Genomic DNA, 21,833 nt, shown 5'->3' on the forward strand with positions numbered 1-21,833 from the left:
CTACGCCACGTCTGGCCTTAAATAAAATTATTATTTAACTAAAATTAAAATGATATTTCCGTAACAAATGATGTTTTTGACCCCCTCATTATTACCAATGAAAAATTATACCGAATATGATTCCATATTCGGTATAATTTTTTAACATTAAACATACATAATATAACATTTAACATTTATATTGTATAAAAAAAGGTAAAAAATGTTCTTTTTTATTTCTATTTTGTTTGCAAAATAGCGATCGTCCACATAATATACTATTAATAAATACATTTTTAAAAATGACCTATTATTACACGTTAAATAGTTCACCTGACGCAACCGCAAATCTGGTTGAACAGGGTGCTCAGTCAAACGGCAACCTCTATATAGAATGCGCGTGTCGCTTGCGCAGCTATGTAGGATAGATACGCCTATCTAAAACTAGATTCTAGAAAATATAAAAATTGTTATGTGTTAAAAATATTATTTAGAACATTTAGTTTGGAAAAAATGTCGACAGTGGAAAAAAACGTTCCGTTGGTACGTCGTGCGATCGCGGGAGCCGCTTTAGCCCATACTTCAACGAGTAACGAAGTTGAATCTTCACCTATAAATTCCAGCGAAGGAAGTCAGTGGACCCCTGCAGCTTTAGAAAGGGCTGGCTCCACTCTAAAAGCACTTAATCGTATGGCAAAACGACCCCCCGTTCATATTTTATTTGAAGATGTCGGATTTACTGTCAGCTCAAGTAAGGGTAAGTGAAACAACGGTTTTTTGTATTTAAATATTTATACTTAAAAAATACAGATAATAAATTAAAATATAAATTAAGATTTTTTATTATAATGTGTTTATTTTTATTGGAGTGTATTCAAAAAGTTTTGCTAAAAAATGACATTATTTACTTTGTAATTTTTGTTACATTAGTTAAGAGACTTTACTATTATTTCGTCCTTAAATAATTATCTAAGTCGGTTCTTTTTATATGTTGTTATTTGTTGTATTATTATCTAAACATAATTCCGGCTAAGATGATAAAAATATTTATTTGGAGCAATGACTTGCCAATGTACCTACATCGACACGTTTGCTTCGATAAATATTGTTATAAGAAAATGAGTTTAGTGGGTAGTTGTTTTTAATTATCTGTGGTAGTTTTGACTTGCACTATGATTTTTTTTATATTTAAAATATTTTTAAGGTCGTTATGGCACAGTGGCGTGTTATCTGTTGAACATATACATAAGATGACGGTTGTGGGTTTTATTTATACTCAAGGGAACTAATTATATAATATTTCCATGTCTCTGGTAACAAGACAAAACACTGTGTTGAGTATTTTAAGTTTAAAGAAAATAAAACCCTGTAATAATAAATTGTCATTCGTCTGCTAAGACCACTATTGTAATAATAAATAAACTAAATATTTCCCGTTATTGTGTATTGAATAAATCAGGCACTTATAATGTTCAAGCTTTATTATGCTTAAAAAGTTGTGAGATTTTTTATCTTCAACCTAATGTTATTAGTAAGGACTTAACAAGTCGTGGCCGCCCTGACGTTAGCTGTAGATGGCTGCGCAGATTTGTTTTTAAGATTTTTCTCTTGTTCCCGAGTGAACAATGCGCATACGCAACGGAGGTCCCCGAATGGGAATCGAATCCACAACCGTCGCTCTTAAAGTTTAACGCTGTGAAGCGTAGCGCGACCCGTTTTCTTTTTGTGTCAGATATAAAAAAAAATATCTAGTGATATCAATGTAATTATGATAATATTTCTAGGCCGACGTGCTTATATATTACTAGCGGACGCGCGCAGCTTCACTTGCGTATTTAGGGGGCGAATTCTAATAACCCATGAAACATGTATTCAATGAAATATTTTTAAGACTCTAAATTTCAAATTTTATAAAAATCGGTTGCGATTTAAAGATTTTTCCATACAAACTTTGAACCCCTATTTCACCCCTTTAGGGTTACAATTTTTCAAAATCCCTTCTTAGTGGATGTCCAGATTACGAAAGTAAACATCTGTCCAAATTTCACGTTTCTACCGTTAGCGGTTACGGCTGTGCGTGCGTCTTACCTCAGTCAGTGAGGACAAGTCCTTTTATATATATAGATTACTAGGGGCCCGCTCGCGGTTTCACCCGCGTCAACTATGTTATTATTAATTTCTGTCTCCATGACTACGTCCTAGCGACGTCTATGCAAAATTTGAGACTCCTAGCATTTGTAGTAACGAAGTTTCATACGAACTTTCAACCCCAAAAACAACCCTTTAGAAGTCGAATATTACAAATTCCCGTCTTAACGAGCACCTACGTCCTATAAATAACTCGTATGCAAAATTTGAGATTTCTAGCACATGTAGTTTCTGAGATTTCATGATGAGTGAGTGACCTTTCGATTTTATATATATAGATTATTGATATAATAAATAGAAGCAAAAGACATATTTTAATTACAATTATCACTATTAACAAAAAGGTATCATATCCATTCCTTTAAATTTATTTTATTAGGAAACGAGACATGTAGATTTTAATCATATGCTTTAATTACTATGTGTATAAATAATTTATGGGATTAAAAACGATAACGTCAAAATAGCTAATGAAGTACAATTGTTTCTAATGGTTAATAGGCATTTGTATTTAAATTTTATTTTTAATCCATATATTTTTACTTATTACCATAAAATATCTTAAATATAGACATGTTTATTAAAATATAATCTTCTATTAAAAAATATACATAAAGGATTTATAAAACAAGCACGAGTGTAATAAATTGAATATTGATTATTCTATTCTGTTTTAATGACCTCGACATGTCAAATCACTGATAATATAATGGTCAAGGTGTTCAAAGCTCATGGTGTTCGGCCATGGTTTATTAACAACCAAATGTTCAAAATTTCCATGTCTTAAAAACCAATCAGCTTCACGCTGTATCCTGATCGCACAGCAGGGTAGGCAAAGGGAACCTAGTGTAATGACGGCGTTAAGATCCGCCACTATACACGGTACACACAATCTTTCGAATTGGAAAGGAAGTCTTGACATTAGATTCTCACTTTTAATTTTAAGAAAACTTTTCGAATTGAATCATTTTACTATAAATAATAGCTATGGTATAATGGAACTATCATTGAAGATTCTTAACATTAAAAACAACATACATTTTTAAGCCAAATCTGAGTCTCATTTTGGTATTATACCTACAAGATCAGGTATATTCAAAGACAGCATTCCATTTGGTCTTGCAGGTTTTTTTTTATTATTTATTTATTTTAAGATAAAAGGTACACGTGTTTGTATTTTGTTCTCAAACAGAGAATGACCTAATAGATAAACGTCTTTGTATTTGTAGAAGAAGTTGGCATGACTTCTGCTGCTTGGCTTCTTCTCTCTTCTTCTTTGAGAGAGTTGAATTTCGGAGGCAACACTCTAAGCTTAAGCAGACTCGAAATTATTTTTACCCAGCAAAATAAAGAAAAATAATGGAATTGCCATTAAATGAGGTATCGCTTCTCGATCCAGTGCCATTGACCTTACTTAATTTTGTTTTTATATATTTTTTGTATATTTAGTCATATTTTATCATATACATGATATAGGTGTTTATTTTTAAAAATAATTTTATATCAATATTAAAATTATGTTTATAAAAATATTTTGTAAATAATTGGCGAATATTACGCATTACCTCGTAACGTTCGCCAATATTATATTTCTATTTATATAACCTCCTTTCTATATAATAACAAGCAATCTTCAAAAATAAATAAAAAATATTTAACACCCACCTTAGTTACCATAACTCCATTATAACTTACAAAGAAATATAAAATATAAATTTTTGGTACATAAACAATGCAGTATTAATACTTAACCGGTTTGCTAAGGAAAAACGTCATTCGATAATGATTAATACAAGTTATTCATTATCGAATTTATGTTATTTCCTAATAATTAAAAATAACATTGAACTTCACTATTAAATTCCTTTTCTTTAGTAGATAAGTTAGTAAAAATATGTAAGTACATCAGTATGTACATAATTGTACTTTTTTTATGTGTAGAACATACAATATTATTAAGTGATTCTGTGCGTTAGGGATTATTGGTGGTAAAGTGCTATAAATGGTGGAATTGGGGAAAAAGTGATATAAGTATCACTTTTTAATAAACTAACAAATAAAAAATAAATTATAATGATTATTTGATATAATGTTGAGAAAATCGATAAGGCCCAGTTTTAACAAACTTAAAATCTATATTTTACAGAAGAACCATTGTCCCTATCTGAGATCTTCGAGCCTGATATGTTTCATATTTGATATTCCAATGTCCAAGACCTATTTATTATTTAGAGATATTAATAATTAAACAGTTTCAAGTACATTTTTTATCTATACTTATCTGTGACGAAATCATATTAACTGAACTGAAGAATGTTATTTTTTCTTCATGTCACAGGTAACTATAGATAAAAAATTTACTTTAAACCCTTTAATTATTAATATCGCTAAATAATAAATAGGGTTTTAATATCATAACATTCTTCAGAATGCAATAACATTTTTAAGTTCAGTTTATACGATTTTGTATCAATTGAAGTTACTTAGAACAAAAAAATGTTACAATTTTCCCGGATTTCATTATCGATGGTAGTCAAACAAACAACTTATAACAAAAAAAACTTAAAATGGTCTTAGTTCATTAAGTTCTTAAAATATATTTTAATACTTTGAGAAATTAGCTTAGTCTGAGTATTTTGAAAAGTGCAGTTGAATTATCTTCACCCTATATGTACAATAACGTGTGTTTTAACACATTGTAGGGTAAACAAAGAGAATCTTTGGAATAATAGGTGCATTGGCCATCATGATGCAGAGGAACATGCTCTCAACGTGATGGTAAAAATAAAAACATTATTTTTTAATTCTGGTAAAATCGAGACGTTCCCGTAAAGTCCCGTCACTAAACTCGAAATTGGACGGCAGGCGGACAGTGAAAAGTTAACTGAGGTCACTTCTGCGTACTGCTATATGTAGGATACAGCAAGAAACTAAAAAAAAGATAAATGCTCGGAGAATAAATAGAATGCTTATCCTTGTTAAGTAATAAAATGTCAAATTTTATCACTGGCATTGAACATTAATAAAAGAAATATTAAAATTGAATAATAATCTTCGATCTGGTGTCGAGCACACACAATGCCTACAAATTTTGTCCGAAAGTGGGGAGCGGAGAGTCGAGAGTCTTAACACAAAGCTACCTACCCTGCTACATGCGTGATACAGCGTGAAAATAAAACGAGAAAAAAACCGCTATAAGAGCCAACACTCACTTTTAAACCAAATACTATTTTAAGTTCGCGAAGTGTTATAATTATAAGTTATTAGTACTGCTAGTATTACCCTTTTACAAATGGGCCCACCTTTTCCTTCTAACATAACTAATGAATAAAGTTTTCCTATCCAACCTTACCGTGCGAGCCGTATTGTTTGAGTTGGAACGGCTTAAAAACACATACAACCCGTTATTATTGTTTCTATGTATATATTTGTTTTGATAGCACCCTCTTTAAAGCAAATGATAAGACATGTTATAAACTTTCTAAGAAATCAATGTGTGTTAAATACCTATTTATTAAATTCATGTTTATGGAATTTTAATTATCGTTTTATATTTATATAATATTCTATTTACACTCTAATTATAGCACGGTAATATATCGCTCTGTTGTCTTATTTATGTCCATAGATATAAATAGAACCATATTTGATTTATATGTTATATGTTTTTTAATTAAAAAAAAATTAAAAAAAATTGAAATTCAAAGAAAAAAATGAATAAATGAAAATGAAATTGAAAGACAACGCTTGGCTAGTCTAATACAGCCAAAAATCTCTTACAGTGCTGCATAAACCCTACACTATTTTTTAATTTTATATCTATAGGTAATATAAAAATTTAAGGAATAAATAAAAGATAATAAATAAAATCAGAAAAATATAATATAAAATAAATTATAAAAAAATAAGATTTATTTAAAAATCAAAAAGCAGTACATATACATTTTTAATTGACGCTGTCGTGCATCAACACGTGACCTAATTCGACCTCGTTATTTCTTAATTTATTTTACGTAGATTCTAGTATATACTGTAACCTATAAATAAATCCTTCCAATTAATATTTACGACTATTACAAGAAATATTATGTTTTAATAATAATTATTATTTTTTATACAATTCATAACTATAGCAATGATTATTTTTTAAGTTATCGGTGTTGAGTTCCGCCAGTTAACACGTAATGCCTCCAAAATTCGGAAGAAAATGCGGAACGGAAGTATCTTAATAGGAACGGAGTGTCTTAACACTGAGATCTCTGCTATGCGCAAGATATAACGTCAAAATGTGTGAAAAAAAAAGAACAAAATATTAGAAAAAAATATATTTATATATAATAAATGTTCTCTAAAAGTATACTAAATTATATATAGAGTTCTTCATTTTACATTTAACACATTATCTTGGTAACCTAAACGAAATACATAGGTTAGGTATTATACGCAACGAAATAAAATGTCCACCTCTATCGCTATTTCCACACTCGCTTACCTTAGCTACCAGTTATTTGGAAATAGCGACATTTTTGCACATACCTAAGGTTTATCGCAACAAATTCAAGATTCTTATTTTTTTTTATGAGAATATATTTCATCTTTATGCAAGAATACGTTTCATAGAGTAAAATTTAGTAATACAGCTACTTGTGTCTGTCGGGACATCTCAGTTGAGCTAAAAAGAAATAATTTCGGCTTAAACAAATTATCGATTCTAGATTGTGCTTATTTGCATATTTTTTTAAATTTTTATATGTCATAATGTCAAATTTAAAAAGTAAGATACAGTAAACTCTTGTTGTATTTATAGTTACTTTAGTTTCCGGGTACACAAAGGGAACCTGGGAATTTGGTGACACACCATTCCCATTAAGAAACTTCCGTTGTCCACTTTCCGCCGAATTCCAGTATTGAATTGCAGGATTAAACGCCTTGCTGTTTTTACATAGTACTTACATACAGTCTCCTATAACGTCTTACAAAACTAACGTCATTACATATTTGTATATCATTCATTTGTTGATACTTAAATGATATAAAGTGACACATGCGGTGGCCTGTATTGTTATGATAAAAAAAAATAATCAAAACTAAAGTATGCTATCAATATTATTATAATATTATTTATTTACTGTATTGGTAAAAAATTATCAACAAATTTAATTATGTCACCTTCAAACGTAAAGTTTAGATATATAATCAAAGGTTATCACTGAAAAGGCAAAACAATTTAAAGTATATACTCCTACTATATTATACTTATAACTCTATAAGTGATTGTCTTTTTCCATAAAATAGCTAGACCATAGTGCCGCAGCGAGAGCGGCAGTGACTGACTGTTTACGCGAAGGTTGTGAGTTTGATTCACTCAGGGAGAGGAATTATTTTCATTTTCTTGATCTTCTGGTCACACTTACATTCAGTGAGTGAGTCAGTCACAGAAATGCCGGATTTAGACGTGAATATATCAATAACGTATCTTATTCATGTTATAACATTTCCTATTGCACAATCCAGATGACAATTTGTCCGAAATATGCCAAACATTATATTTAAAAATATATAAAACATTAGAATAAAAATATAATACTACTTAAACTAAAGCACGGTAAATAAAAGCACGATACACCTCTTCCGCATGTACTATCTGAAAATCTTTTTTTTTTTGTTGACATTAATTATACTCTTACAGACATAATTAATAACCTTATGCTTATTTGTCATACTGATATTAAAAATATTAATTTAACATACCTTATTTAGTTAATGTTAACGAAAAAAAGAAAGCATCAACACCTATATTAAAATAAAAAAGATATAGATAATATAATAATTGTCCTCTTGCCTTTTTAAGAAAATATATTTAAGTACCATCCGCATTTATATTGACATTTAAAACGTAGTTATTACATACAATTTCCGTATTTTTACCCGATTACGCGACGCAAAGGAGGGTAATGTATGTATGTATGTAGGTTGTTGTTTCTATGTGGCGTCGTAGAGACTGAACGAATTGACCGATTTTGATGATATTTATGTCAAACGTCAATAACGTAAAAAAAAGTGTGGGGCAAGTTTCTCATCTATTTGTAATATATCAATCATTACATAAAAGTATACAGGTTACTTCTAATATTATATTAATTTTAAAAGAAAACAATATTAATATTACATTAATAATTGAACTAAACATATATATAATTAATAATAAAAAATCGATCTTACCAGAACTTTTTTCTAAATATATCTTCAATTGCTTAATAATATGTTTTAACTGTAAACAATTGATTTAAATGAATGTTCATTCAGTTGGAGTGTAATCAAGTCGACATCGTCCCACAAAACCCATTCTCGAGGCCTGTTTCAGCGAATCCATTTGTACTCTTCAAAGTATTTTGAGATAAAACACGATTGTGCAATACTATTGTCTTGTTTCAAACAGTCTATGTTTCGTTTTATACTGGTTTACTGGTAGAATCACTCCGTACAATCACTACACAATTGAAATGTATGAATACAAACTGATAATTCTTATTTTATTATAATATTTCTTGAACAACCAAGAAATATTAAACCACAAAGAGTTACACAGAGACGATAAGAAGCTCTATAAGTTTCACTGTATTCATAATCAATGTGTCTGTGTATTCGTATATAATGTTCTGAAAATGATATGCTAGAATAATATATGAGTAATTTGATTTATTTGTGAACTTAAAGGTTTTATTGAGTAAGTATATAAATTTATTAAAATTTTACGATATATCTAAGTACGTACTTATCTAAGATGAAAAATATTATTCAGCTCGTGTCTACAAAAATGTTCTTTAACGTGTCCGTTCCCTGGGTGTCTCATATATTATAGAATCAATTTAAATTTAATCAGTAAACTCACAAATATACTAAATACAGGTATATATTAAATTAACATATATATATTAACTTAAAAAATACTGTTATCGTAATCGTAAGTATGGGAGAATCTAATTGGTAGCCTGAAGTAGCTATGTATAACACGCACGCCTTTTACGCAATTGTATGTCGTTTACCTAATATACTTTTTTAGTACATCACTAATGTCTAGTTGCAAATAGAGCATAGCTATTTCAACCTTCGTCAACAACTATTACGTCACTACTAAGTGCTTAACTCGTATAAGAATATTCTGGTTAAAATTAACAAAGGAATAAACATTTTTAAACTATATTTTAATATAATCTGTTATGTGTAGTAATATGTTTAAATGAAATAAAAACAAATATCGTTAATAAAGTAGGTGTGAATGTCATTAATAAATCGATATTAAAATCGTAAAGGGGTCGACGATGAAAGGCTTTCTCGCAGCCCCCGCCGGCCTTTCAAAGGCTGCAACATTCCATCCGATACGTCTACCATACGAGCGCGCACTGATAGGGTACAAATAGCTGCGTGAAATATAAGAGGAGGAATGGAACAGATCTTCTGATCTGACTGAGTCATCCGCGTTGCTTTCTGGGCCGCATAACACATGGTGATCGAGGAAGTCATATTGTAAGTGTGTTATTGTCCTCTGGATTGTGCAGCAGGAGAACATAAGGCGACAAGCTTGGGGCTGGTTTTGATCCTGTTTAAAATAACAAGATTAGAAATTCAAGATAACAAGAGGAAATCTTCCGGATTCGGTATTTCAATATTAGTATTACTAGCAGTAGTTCAATATTATTACCGTAGTGTTTGGCGCTCCGTTCTCTCTGACTACCTCGCTAGACATCATCCATTTTATTGAAATTTGCAAAAAAACTGATTCTTAAATAACACAATTAGGAAAATTAAATTATAAGCTACATGCTTTTTCCTAAACCTATATTTAAAGCACTTCATATGACCAATTGTCAAGACTTTATGTCTCAATTGGCAGAATTCAACGCCGCGCCTCGTGGGCCAGAGCGGGAAAGAGGAAATATTTTACTCATCCCCCCCATTTAGGATAGAATCCATAAATCCATCCATAGGTGGCCCCTTTTTTTTCATATTTGACTAATATATTAGTAGGTACTTGTTGAAAGTTAATAATTCATTAGACTGATATATACTGAAATATTAAATCAGCTTCAAACAATCATTTATTATGAACATCATTCAACATATTAAATTTCAATATTACGAGTTAAAAGTTGGGGGCAAGCAAAAGAAAAGTCATCCACGAAACACCAACTCCGCAAGAAACTAAACTCAAGTGATAATAAATGTTCTCGAATTCGCTCGAAACTAAAATGTTTCCAAGAGACGAGAAAGTTTTATAACGTTAACAATGCTTTCAGTGCGTAGACATTATCTTAATATATTCGCCAACTTTAACATTTATATTCTAAATAGATCTGTAAAAGAGCTTAAGGTTTGTGACATAAATAAAATAAAAGGCCGTTGCGGGTTCGATGCCCACTCGAGGGAATGAATTATTCTATCCTTTTGGCATCAAGGCAAAAGCCTCTCGTTAAGTTTCGGAATTGGGTTTCGTTATATATATTTTAATAAGAAAAATAATAATAAAAATCAAATCAAGTTTAATACCTTGCTATAGAAGTATTATTTAAATTTCCATTACGACCAATGTTTAATGTTCTAATTGTATTTATTTATGTAGGTCTTGTTTAATTATGTAGGTCATTCATTATGTTTACTTTGTTTTTCTCTGCGTCTAATAGTCTAATTACTAGACACTTAATTGTAGCTATAGTGACATAGCCTGACGTGCTATGAGTAAACATAGGTTGTGAGTTCAGTCCCCTTTCCGGTTAATAAATTATTTTCATATCGGAATATTCCTTTTTTACTTAATTTAATTTAATTTACTTAATTTTTTATTTAATTTACACAAGTGAGAATCGAACCCTCAACCTGTCACCGTCACAGTCACACGCTTGTGCCCCTGGGCCACGACTGGTCTCAATTAATTATTTAATATATTAATTTCAAAGAAAGTGGTAAACGTAGTGCCCTAACACTAAGTTCACCCTGCCTGTGAAATAAAAAAAATAAAAAAAACTTGGAGATTATAGTCTTTGTATATTAAAAAATTGAAAATTTTAATTACGAATACAAAAGATTTCACTAGCTACAATGAAAAGAGACGCCACACTCGCACCTCGTTAAATATGGAAAAGGAAAATTAACAGAACCAGTCCATGTACATTTCCAGCTGCGAGTATGCTCTAGGCACGGAGATAGCCAAAAATAAAAATTGGCAGTTTTAACTGCTTAAAAATTTTATTAAAATTTTAACTTACCTTAAAATTATATAAAGAAATTCACTATAAAATTAATTTATTGCTTAAAGACATAGAAGTGTTTAATATTTTTCTGTTCTATTCTATTCTTAATATATAGAGTTCCAAATCAATATTTTACGATTTATATCTATCTTGTATCTAGTAGCAACTTGTGACTTGCTACATGTTCATTATTATTCTGTTTATATTAATCTATTTTAAGACCGTTTTTTTCCTTTAGTAACTTTCAAGGTCATAGCCACAAAATTATCAATTTTTTTAAGTCTATTCTATAAATATGGTTGTTAGTTTAAAACTAAAGATAACCTTATAAGTTATGTACATATATTATACTTTCATCATGAATGGTATTTTTTTAGTTTACGGCGAAAATTTTTATGCTGTACTTGAATAATTTTTGTGCGCTGTTGAAATTCTGCCAGTCGACACTGAATGTCTCGGATTCGGTTGAAATGTGATGAACGGAGTGTCCAGGCACTTTCCATTTATGCTATGCAGTAAGGAAGGTATAATATCATGTATAATAATATTCATTATTTGTTAAATATGGGCATATTTATAACTTACAATATGAGTAAATATGTATGTATGTATGTATATATACTTGAATACTTATAAAATTTAATATTTATTTTGGCACGTCGAACGAATGAGTAAGAAAAAAATGGCAAAAAAGATTTATGATGGAAAAGCGCACCCCCGAAGAGCATGTATGAAGACCGTAGCGTTTGGCGCTCCGTTCTTTTTGACTATCTCCTAGGGATAAAGCATGAAGCTAGAAGTTACCAATTCTCTTACTAGATGGAAATAAAGCTATACAAAAAATCAGTAGATAAATTAATTTGGTTTTCATCCCATTCTGTCTTTTAAGCTATCTTCATTGGTATGCAATTTGGCAGTATCGTTGATGCAAAAGAACACACGATATTTGTGAGAGCTGTGCCAGTTGAAACTCGTGCATCCTATAAATTTTACATTCGGCAACGAGCCTGTGTATTTCGAGAATATTTTATATTCTGAAATCTATACAAAGCATTTTTACAGGTGTAATTTTGTTCGTTCATTTTGATTGTAGTATCCATGAGATAATTAGTACCTAAATGTACAAATATAATACCTTAATTAGGTTTGGTTATTAATAATTCAGTCGTGGGTTCGATCCCCAATCGAGGAAGTGAAATATTAATTTACGTTTATATTTCCATTTCTTCGCTCTGGTGTCGAGGTAAAGCGCGGCGTTGAGTTCTGCCACACGCAATGCCTCCAGCAAGGCCAGAAAGTGGGGAACGGAGTGTCTTAACACTAGGTTCCTTCTGCCTACCCTTACAACCCATGAAACGTGCTGATTTTTATTTACTAAATTAGGAATTATATATTATTATTGCTTAAAACAACCTTGTATGTTCAAAATAATGTTGTTTTTTATAATTTATTACATTTGAGGACTAATAAATATATCCTAATGACATTGTCCACGTCGTCTGTCGTTTATACTACTACGATGACAACGTCAACTCTCAAAATTTACATGTTGTGAAACTTATTTGATTTAATCCTTAAAGAATACAGTCACGGCAAATATAAGTATGAGACCAATTGGTACAGTGGGACTTTTGACTGTAAACGCCATTATTGTGAACTCGTTCATTTTTCAAGACAAACCGCAGCGTAGAGTTCCGCAACTCAACACGCAATGTCTCGAATCTCAAAAAAAAAAGGAAAACTTAGAAATATTTGTTCCACTATTATTATACTCGTACATATGGATAATCTACGTATATACTTTTTAAATGCTTAAAATACTTGACTTTCGACCTTTGTATAATATATTTATAATCAATGTGTAAATAAAAAATATATACATTCGTCATACGTTTGAAGTCAGCTACCTTTACGTCTCTTGCGTAATTTATATCAAAAATCATATGTAATTTTATAACAATAACGAATATAAAACAAGTAAAAAATATTTAAAACCATACAAAGATTTATGTGTGTTTATTTAACAATGAATGAACAAAACATATAAATCACATTATCGATTTTTCTTTATTAATTTCAATAATGTAAATATCATCTCTGCCTAAATAAAAACAAGAAGAACCAAAACCAAAAATAATCTATATATATGAAATCGAAAGGTCACTCACTCATCATGAAATATTAGAAACTACAAGTGCTAGGGGTCTTAAATTTTCCATAGAAGTTTTTTATAGGATGTAGGTGCTCGCTAAGAAGGGAATTTGCAATATTCGGCTCCTAAGGGGATGAAATAAGGGTTGAAAGTTTGTATGGAAATTTATTTAAATCGCCACCGATTTTTATAAGATTTGAAATTTAGACTCTTAAAAATATTTCAATAAACACGTGTTACATGGTTTATTAGGATTCACCATCTAAACTGACAATATTTTCATAAATATATTTTAAAAAAATAATAAATATTCGTATAGTTCAAGCGGGCGAAGCCGCCCAAGTCCACTAGTATAATATAAACATTTCCCTGATTGGGATTTGAACCTACTTCTATAATATAAATCAACAGGCTGACATTAATTATAATTATATTCTAATTATAAATATATTCTAAGTGTAATTAAATTTTTGCAACATTAGCTCATATCAATTACAATATATGGTATATAAATTAATTAACTTTTGAATTTATAATGGACTAGTGTCGTAAACATCTGACCTTCCTGTGCGTAAATATTTTATCTTAAATAATATCAAGCTATTCATCTGAGGTCATATCTAAAGCGAACTGCTCACTAGGCCACGAATATTTACTTAACGACGAATTCTTTACGTCTCACGATATCTATTTCTCAATACTAAATATTTTTTTAGCTTCTTGCGTAACTCAACGCCGCTCAAAACTCATACTAAATGGTCTATACTAAATATTACAGCGCTGAAGAGTTGATTTGGTAGAACGCACTAATCTCAGTAAGTAATGGTTCAAATTGATAATTTATTTTTATATTGAACTAGTGGACCCGAACGCGGCTACGCCCGCTTGAACTATACGAATATTTATTAAATATATTTATGAAATTATTTTCAGTTTTCAATAGAGAGATGCGTTAAGCAAGCTCATTTCGGGTGACGTTTTCTAACAACAAACTTTGCAAATCGTTGCTTATCAACGGTCGCTTAGCGACGGTTGTTATTAACATGGCGGAATAATGTAATATTTTAACATATTGGTATATATCGATAATAATAAAAAAGAAAAGAGACCCTCAAGTATCTCTACATGAGTATTTTATCACAAATAAATTAGCGGTTTGGCCCTGATTGCGTAAGACAGACAGACAGACAGACAGACAGACAGACAGTTACTTTCGAATTTATAATATAGGAATGGATTGAAGTACCTACATTAATTGAGGCCAAGCAGGGGTACAAGGTGTGACTATAATTACGATAGGTTGTGGGTTCGATTCACACTCGAGGAAATATTGAAATATTCAATATTATTAAAAAATATTGAAATATTATATATTTATTTCTTCGCTCTAGTGTCGAGGCAAACCGTGGCGTAAATGACGCCACTCAACACGCAATGCCTTCAGAATTTGGCGGAAATAATTAATCACGATTATTGTTTAGTTGAAATCCACACTACCTGCCATACAGTTCCTATTTATTTCCATTAAACAACGGCGGACGAAGCCGCAGACAAGACTTAATTTATTATATAAATACAGGGTGAGTCATATTGAACTTTCCGATTTCAATAAGGTGTGTATTAAAAACAAAGCGACATGCAGTAAAAATTATTTTATTGTTTGAAAGCACATAACATGCAGTTTTAATTTAGTTGGTTTTAAAAATGATATCCTGTAAATGTCTACCTCCATTGACCACACACTGCTGAAGCCTTTCCCGGAAGTTGTCCATTACTCGTCGAGTCATATTCAGCGGAATAGCATTGATTTCTTCCGTGATTGCAGCCTTCAGTTCATCGATGGTTCGGGGACGATGCGTGTACACCTTTTCCTTCAGGTAACCCCAGAGAAAGAAATCGCAGGGGGTTAAATCAGGTGATCTCGGCGGCCACCCAACGTCACCTCGCAAAGAAATGAGATGACCGGGAAACATTTGTCGCAGGATTTCCATTGAACGCCTGGATGTATGGGCTGTAGCACCATCTTGTTGGAACCAGATGTTATCGTTGTCATGATTCTGCGTTAATTCCTCCAATTTCGGTTTCAGAAAAGTTTCAAGCATGTCGCAATACCGAGCAGAGGTAACTTTGACGACTTGACCATCTTCTTCAAAAAAATAGGGACCCCACACACCAAACTCTGCAATAGCGCACCACACTGTCACTCGAGGGCTGTGAAGTGGTCGTTCGTGTAGGTTTCGTGGGTTATTCTCAGCCCAGTATCGAAAATTCTGTTTGTTGACAGTTCCGGCGAGGTGAAAATGTGCCTCATCACTGAAGATCAAAACAGCAGTGCGGGGGATCTGCTGAATGTCGCGGCATAAATTTGTTCGTGTGTCTAAGTCTCTAACTGTTAATTCTTGCACTACCTGAATCTTGTATGGGTGAAATTTAAGGTCTCTATGCAGTATTCTGCGGACACTACTGAAAGATAATCCTAGTGAAGCGGCATGTTTCCGAACAGAACGCCGAGGGGATTGTTGAATTGAAGCCCGCACTCTATCCACGTTTTCCGCTGACGTTGACGTCCTAATTCGGCCTTGTGGTCTTGTTTTTAATGCTGATGATGTTGCTCTAAAATTTGATACCCAATTTCTGATTGTTGGTCCAGTGGGAATGGGATCACGTCGACCAATAGCAAAATGTAAACGGAACGCACGCTGTGTTGTGATCACGGAGCCGCCATTTTTAATAAACTCTTCAACTACGAACGCACGATGTTGTCCCGACCAAGCCATTGCTCACACTAAAACTGCATGTCATGGCGCGTCTAATGACACCATCCCCACCCTTCTACTCCTTCCCTTCTTCGTGCAACGTCCTTCCAAAACCGGAAAGTTCAATATGACTCACCCTGTACTACCCAATGTACTAGCTCCTTAAGAATTATAATCAATTGTATGCATTCAGAATCCACTTAAACTAAATATTAATTTTAATATAAGTATTTTATTTGTTACGTACGTCGTTTAATATTATAATCACTTAAATCTATATGTATAAGTGAATCTATTTACTCACTAACTTCATACTTTAAATATTAAGGTAAAAAAATATTCTGTCATGCCTTTAAATAAATAATTTTGTCAAACTTAGACAAGATGTTTGTTTTCTTTGTTATATTAGAAAAAAGTATAAAAAAACAATCTTACTATTACCATATGTTATTTACTCCATTGTTTATGGAGACAGAGGTCATAAGTTAGATTCCTGGTCGACGTAAAAATATTTTTGTATTATAAAGTTTTAAATGTGAAAAATTTATTAAGAATTCATTTTATAATTTTAAATTTAAACATCCAATCCATCCATCCAAGTGAAATATATGCTAACTCCGGAAAATGGACATCCCAAGCCGGCAATGCCTAAACCAGCGTGAAAAGTGTGAAATTAAAAATAGAGTCGAATGGAAAATAAATTACTATTGAAGCTAATCTGTGTGCGAATAGACCAAGTCAATAAACTTTGTTTATTGTTTTAGAGTTTTGAAAACACATAAGCTTTTGTAATTTTAACTTACGAGTAATTTATATTATTAATTTACAAGACTGGACTTCAAGAGAATTGTTTAGAAAACATAATTAATTCATATATCTAAATGAAATATGATGTACTAAAAAAAATTAATTAATAGTAATTATTTTTAGCACAATTTTCGAGACATTGCGTGTCAGACAGTGACAGAACTCACTGTTCTAAAATTTTATCAAATATGAAAAAAACTGTATACCAATAAACACTTTGATTAATAAATTTCTCAAGTTACTTTTTATGTAGAACATTAACACTAAGTACTTATTATGACATATTCCAAATGTTTTACTTTAACTACCATTAATTATCTACATATAAATAAATTTTTATTATCTTATCATACCTTTTATGTTTATTAGACATATGTACATACTAGAGACATTCCTTGTTAAATGGCGGCCATCACGTTTACCATCAATCGCTGTATAACCACGCGTCGTTAGCCTGTTTACTTTTTAATAAAATATTATATACTTGCGGAAAAGCCAAAATGAGCGGTTCCTTTGTGTGTGCGACGTGCCTTCAAGCATTGCCTCGCATCACGAATTTAATTTATTAATATGTAATTTTAAAATATTTATTAATGTTTTTTTACTCTTATGAAACATTTTATTTTACCGATTAACGTGATGCACGAGTGGTATAGCCTTTCTCAACAAATGGACTATCTACCACAAAAGATATTTTTCTCCATAAAACGCATTTCGCTGGGCATTATGCCCCTAAGCTACTACGGCCACTACTTTATATTTATATTTTTATACAATAATATGAAAATATCAATTAAAATATTTTTTTGTTAATTATTTAGGATACACAAACATTTGCACTGATTCAATAATTAATATTGTTTATTGTTATTACCAGAGAGAACGGAGTGCCAAATGCTACGGTAATAATATTTATATCTCTAATGTTTCAAATGTTTATTTTGTTTATCCAAAAATGTGGGCATACACATATTACAGAATATGAGGAAAATAACATGAGGAAAACATTAAATTTGTTCATAGATTTGTTAATTGCTTAAAACAACATTATACTCTTATCTAATAAAATGATTAACAAAATCGTTTACTTCCCATTAGGCTCTTATTACATAGAGCAATAAAAAAAATCCTAAGTTTTTAAACATAAGTAATATATCTTAAAAAGTAGGTATATTATAAAAAAAAATAATTTGTCAGTACATATCCGGATGAATATATCAATGCCCATGATATTTAGAATTATTTGAAGAACATCTATAGAATTTTGTACTCCTGAAAGCCAAATCGCTAGGAAAAAGGAGACGTACATACATCATGGAAATGTTTATGAGTTTGCCAAAGTAATACATAATACGGTAGAGTCATGCTACGTAAATGCGAAGGGTGGGGACGAAATCGCAAAAACGTCGAAGAATGGAAATTGCTGTAATTTGTTGTGCCCAGTGCGGATCACCAATTTCCTGTGGACTATTTCTAATATCGATTCAGTTTGCCAACTCTTTTTGGCGAATCGTGTCAAATTTTTACCCAATTACGATTAGTAGTATGAAGGGAATGTTATATCTTTATTAAAAGCTTTTATTTAACTTGCAATGTATGTATGTGGGTTCGGGTGAAATCTTAGAGCTCAATTTTGAAGTAGATATCGTCAACCGATTGAGCTGAAATTTTGTATACACGTTTACTTTGGATGACAATGCACGATAAAATATGTGACGTCACTCTAAATGTAATATGGCGGACCAGGCAAGATGGCGGAATTGTTATTTTTAATGTACTTCTACAATATGGGTATCAAATGAAAGAGCTCGTTGAGAGCAACTTGAAAAATAATGTGATGTCATTCTAAATCCCATAAGGAGGATATCGAAGATAGCCGAGTATCTATTTGGTCTACTTCTACAATATAGATATTAAATGAAATGGGTCGTTGACCGTAACTCTAAAAATAATGTAACGTTATACTAAATCCAATATGGCGGAATATCTAAGATGGCGGAATAGTTATTATTTATGCACTTCTGCAATATGGGTATCAAATGAAAGATCTTGCCGAGAACTATTAGAAAAATAATGTGACATCACTTGAAATCCAATAGAATCGTGCCGATTCAAGTTTTTTGTGCTTTCATATAATGAAAGGTATGTTCGTACGATTGAGCTGAAATTTTGTATACACGATTGGTTTGGATGACAATGCACGATAAGGTTTGTGACTTCATTATAAATACAATATGGCGGACCATCCAGGATGGCGGAATAGTTATATTTCATGAACTTCTATAATATGGGTATCAAATGAAAGGGCTCATTGAGAGCAACTCGAAAAATAATCTAACGTCATTCTAAATCTAATATGGCGGACCATCCAAGATGGCGGAATAGTTATATTTAATGCACTTCTATAATATGGGTATCAAATGAAAGGGCTTCTTGAGAGCAACTTGGAAAATAATGTGACGTCATTCTAAATCCAATATGGGGGACCATCTAAGATGTACGAATAGTTATTATTTTTGCAATTCTGCAATATGGATATCAAATGAAAGGGCTCATTGAGAGCAACTCGAAAAATAAACTAACGTCATTCTAAATCCAATATGGCGGACCATCCAAGATAGCCAAATAGGTAATTTTAGTCTACTTGTACAATATGAATATCTATTGAAAGGGCTCGTTGAGAGTAACTCGAAAAATGTGACATTTTTCTAAATCCAATATGGCGGAACATCTAAGATGGCGGAATAGTTATTATTTATGCACATCTGCAATACGGGTATCAAATGAAAGAGCTTGCCGAGAATAATTAGAAAAATAATATGACATCTAGTGTGAGAAACCAGAAGGTTGAAGGTTGAAATGCCAGGAGGAAGAATCCTCTTGGCATTAATCCCGGCTATTGCCAGGGTCTGCCTTCCTACTCAACCTACTCCACTTTGCGCGGTCTTTAGCGTCCTCAGTGGTTAGACCATTGGCTCTCATATCCGGCATCACGACATCCAACCAGCGCTTCCTTGGGCGTCCAGGAGGTCTCACTCCAGGAACTGATATAGCAAGGCACTTGCATCCGACTTAGTTCTTAGACCGGCGCGTAACGTGGCAATATTATCTCAGGCGGCGCTCTTGGAGCTTATCCGCTACGTCACGGACCCCAAGACTACCTCGAACGAATGTGTTGCGTATGCGGTCAGACCGCGTTACGCCGCACATCCACCTCAGCATCTTCATTTCCGTGACGTGAAGCTCCTGAGTGTGCCGAGATAGTGCTGGCCAACATTCGCTGCCGTATAAAAGAACCGGTCGTATGATGCTCTTGTATATCAGTCCCTTGAGCTTGGCGGTTTTCTTCGGTCACAGACCACACCAGTGACCTCCCGCCATTTGGCCCAGGCAGCATTATCCGGCCATGGACATCGTGATCGATGCCTCCAGACTCGTGCATAACGGATCCAAGGTACCTGGACTTTTCTGACTTAACGGCTGGCTCAGGACCTATAAGGATCGTGCTCGAATCCGGGCTCCCGCAGGCCATGTACTCGGTCTTCGACACATTTAGTTTAAGACCGCGGTTCTCAAGCATACCCTTCCAGAGGTTCACTTTACGCTCCAGCGTCAGTCGGTTCTCGTCAATGAGTGCTATGTCGTCAGCATACATCATCAGCTATGGAGGCTGCACTACATTGAATAAGAACGGACTAAGAGTCGAGCCCTGGTGAACCCCCACTGTAATCAGGAAGGGTCTAGTGTCGCCAACAGCATTCCTAACCATAGAAGAGGAATCGTGGTACATGTCTCTAGTATGAGAAACCTAGCCAGTGGTAACTAAAAAGTAAAAAATAAATTATAAGCAAAAAATCATTTTTAGAAAAAGCTTTTATTTAAACGCTTTAAAAAGGAGAAAATAATTTTTTTCTTTTAAATTTTAACTATCAACTCATAACCTCATTGTACACAATTTATATGATCATAAAAGCTTGTCGCGTTAATCAATATTTAATTAAATTGAAACTTTAAAAATTGAAACTTAGCAGATTTTACATAATTAAATTAGCACTAGTTTAGTTACACAAGTAAATCGCGCGACAAGCTTTTATGATCATATAAATTGTGTACAATGAGGTTATGAGTTGATAGTTAAAATTTAAAAGAAAAAAATTATTTTCTCCTTTTTAAAGCGTTTAAATAAATGCTTTTTCTAAAAATGATTTTTTGCTTATAATTTATTAAACGCTATTTTTACCATTTGAAATGTTAGAAGAAAATAGAAGTAACTACTGCAATTTTGTCACTTGTTTTGGATTCGAACCTGTTGCCCTTACGCGTAAGTTCATATATCACGTTTCCTCTATGAAGATCATCAAATTAAGATAAGAAATACAGTCATGACTTTAACTTTAAAAACCATTTATCCAAGGTTATATATACCTTGAAAATCGTACGTGCATATGTATTTTTTTAAAAGCTTTTATTTAACTTGCAATGTATGTATGTGGGTTCGGGTGAAATCTTAGAGCTCAATTTTGAAGTAGATATCGTCAACCGATTGAGCTGAAATTTTGTATACACGTTTACTTTGGATGACAATGCACGATAAAATATGTGACGTCACTCTAAATGTAATATGGCGGACCAGGCAAGATGGCGGAATTGTTATTTTTAATGTACTTCTACAATATGGGTATCAAATGAAAGAGCTCGTTGAGAGCAACTTGAAAAATAATGTGATGTCATTCTAAATCCCAT

The 21,833-nt window shown here is 32.1% G+C and overlaps 1 protein-coding gene across 1 annotated transcript in view; it reads left to right on the forward strand.

Annotated features, from left to right (window-relative positions):
* Nucleotides 1-337: 337 nt before the first annotated feature.
* Nucleotides 338-21,833, forward strand: part of LOC146528643 (ATP-binding cassette sub-family G member 1-like) — a 71,091-nt gene continuing 49,595 nt past the window's right edge. Inside the window, exon 1 of the mRNA XM_085203801.1 lies at nt 338-736. Coding sequence (XP_085059927.1) covers nt 493-736 — 244 coding nt within the window. The 5' untranslated portion in view covers nt 338-492. The remainder of the gene's footprint in view (nt 737-21,833) is intronic.

The sequence above is a fragment of the Heliconius melpomene genome, chromosome 19 (genome assembly GCF_056956725.1).
Source record: "Heliconius melpomene rosina isolate 202511_hmr_F chromosome 19, ASM5695672v1, whole genome shotgun sequence".
Taxonomy (NCBI): Eukaryota; Metazoa; Arthropoda; class Insecta; order Lepidoptera; family Nymphalidae; genus Heliconius; species Heliconius melpomene.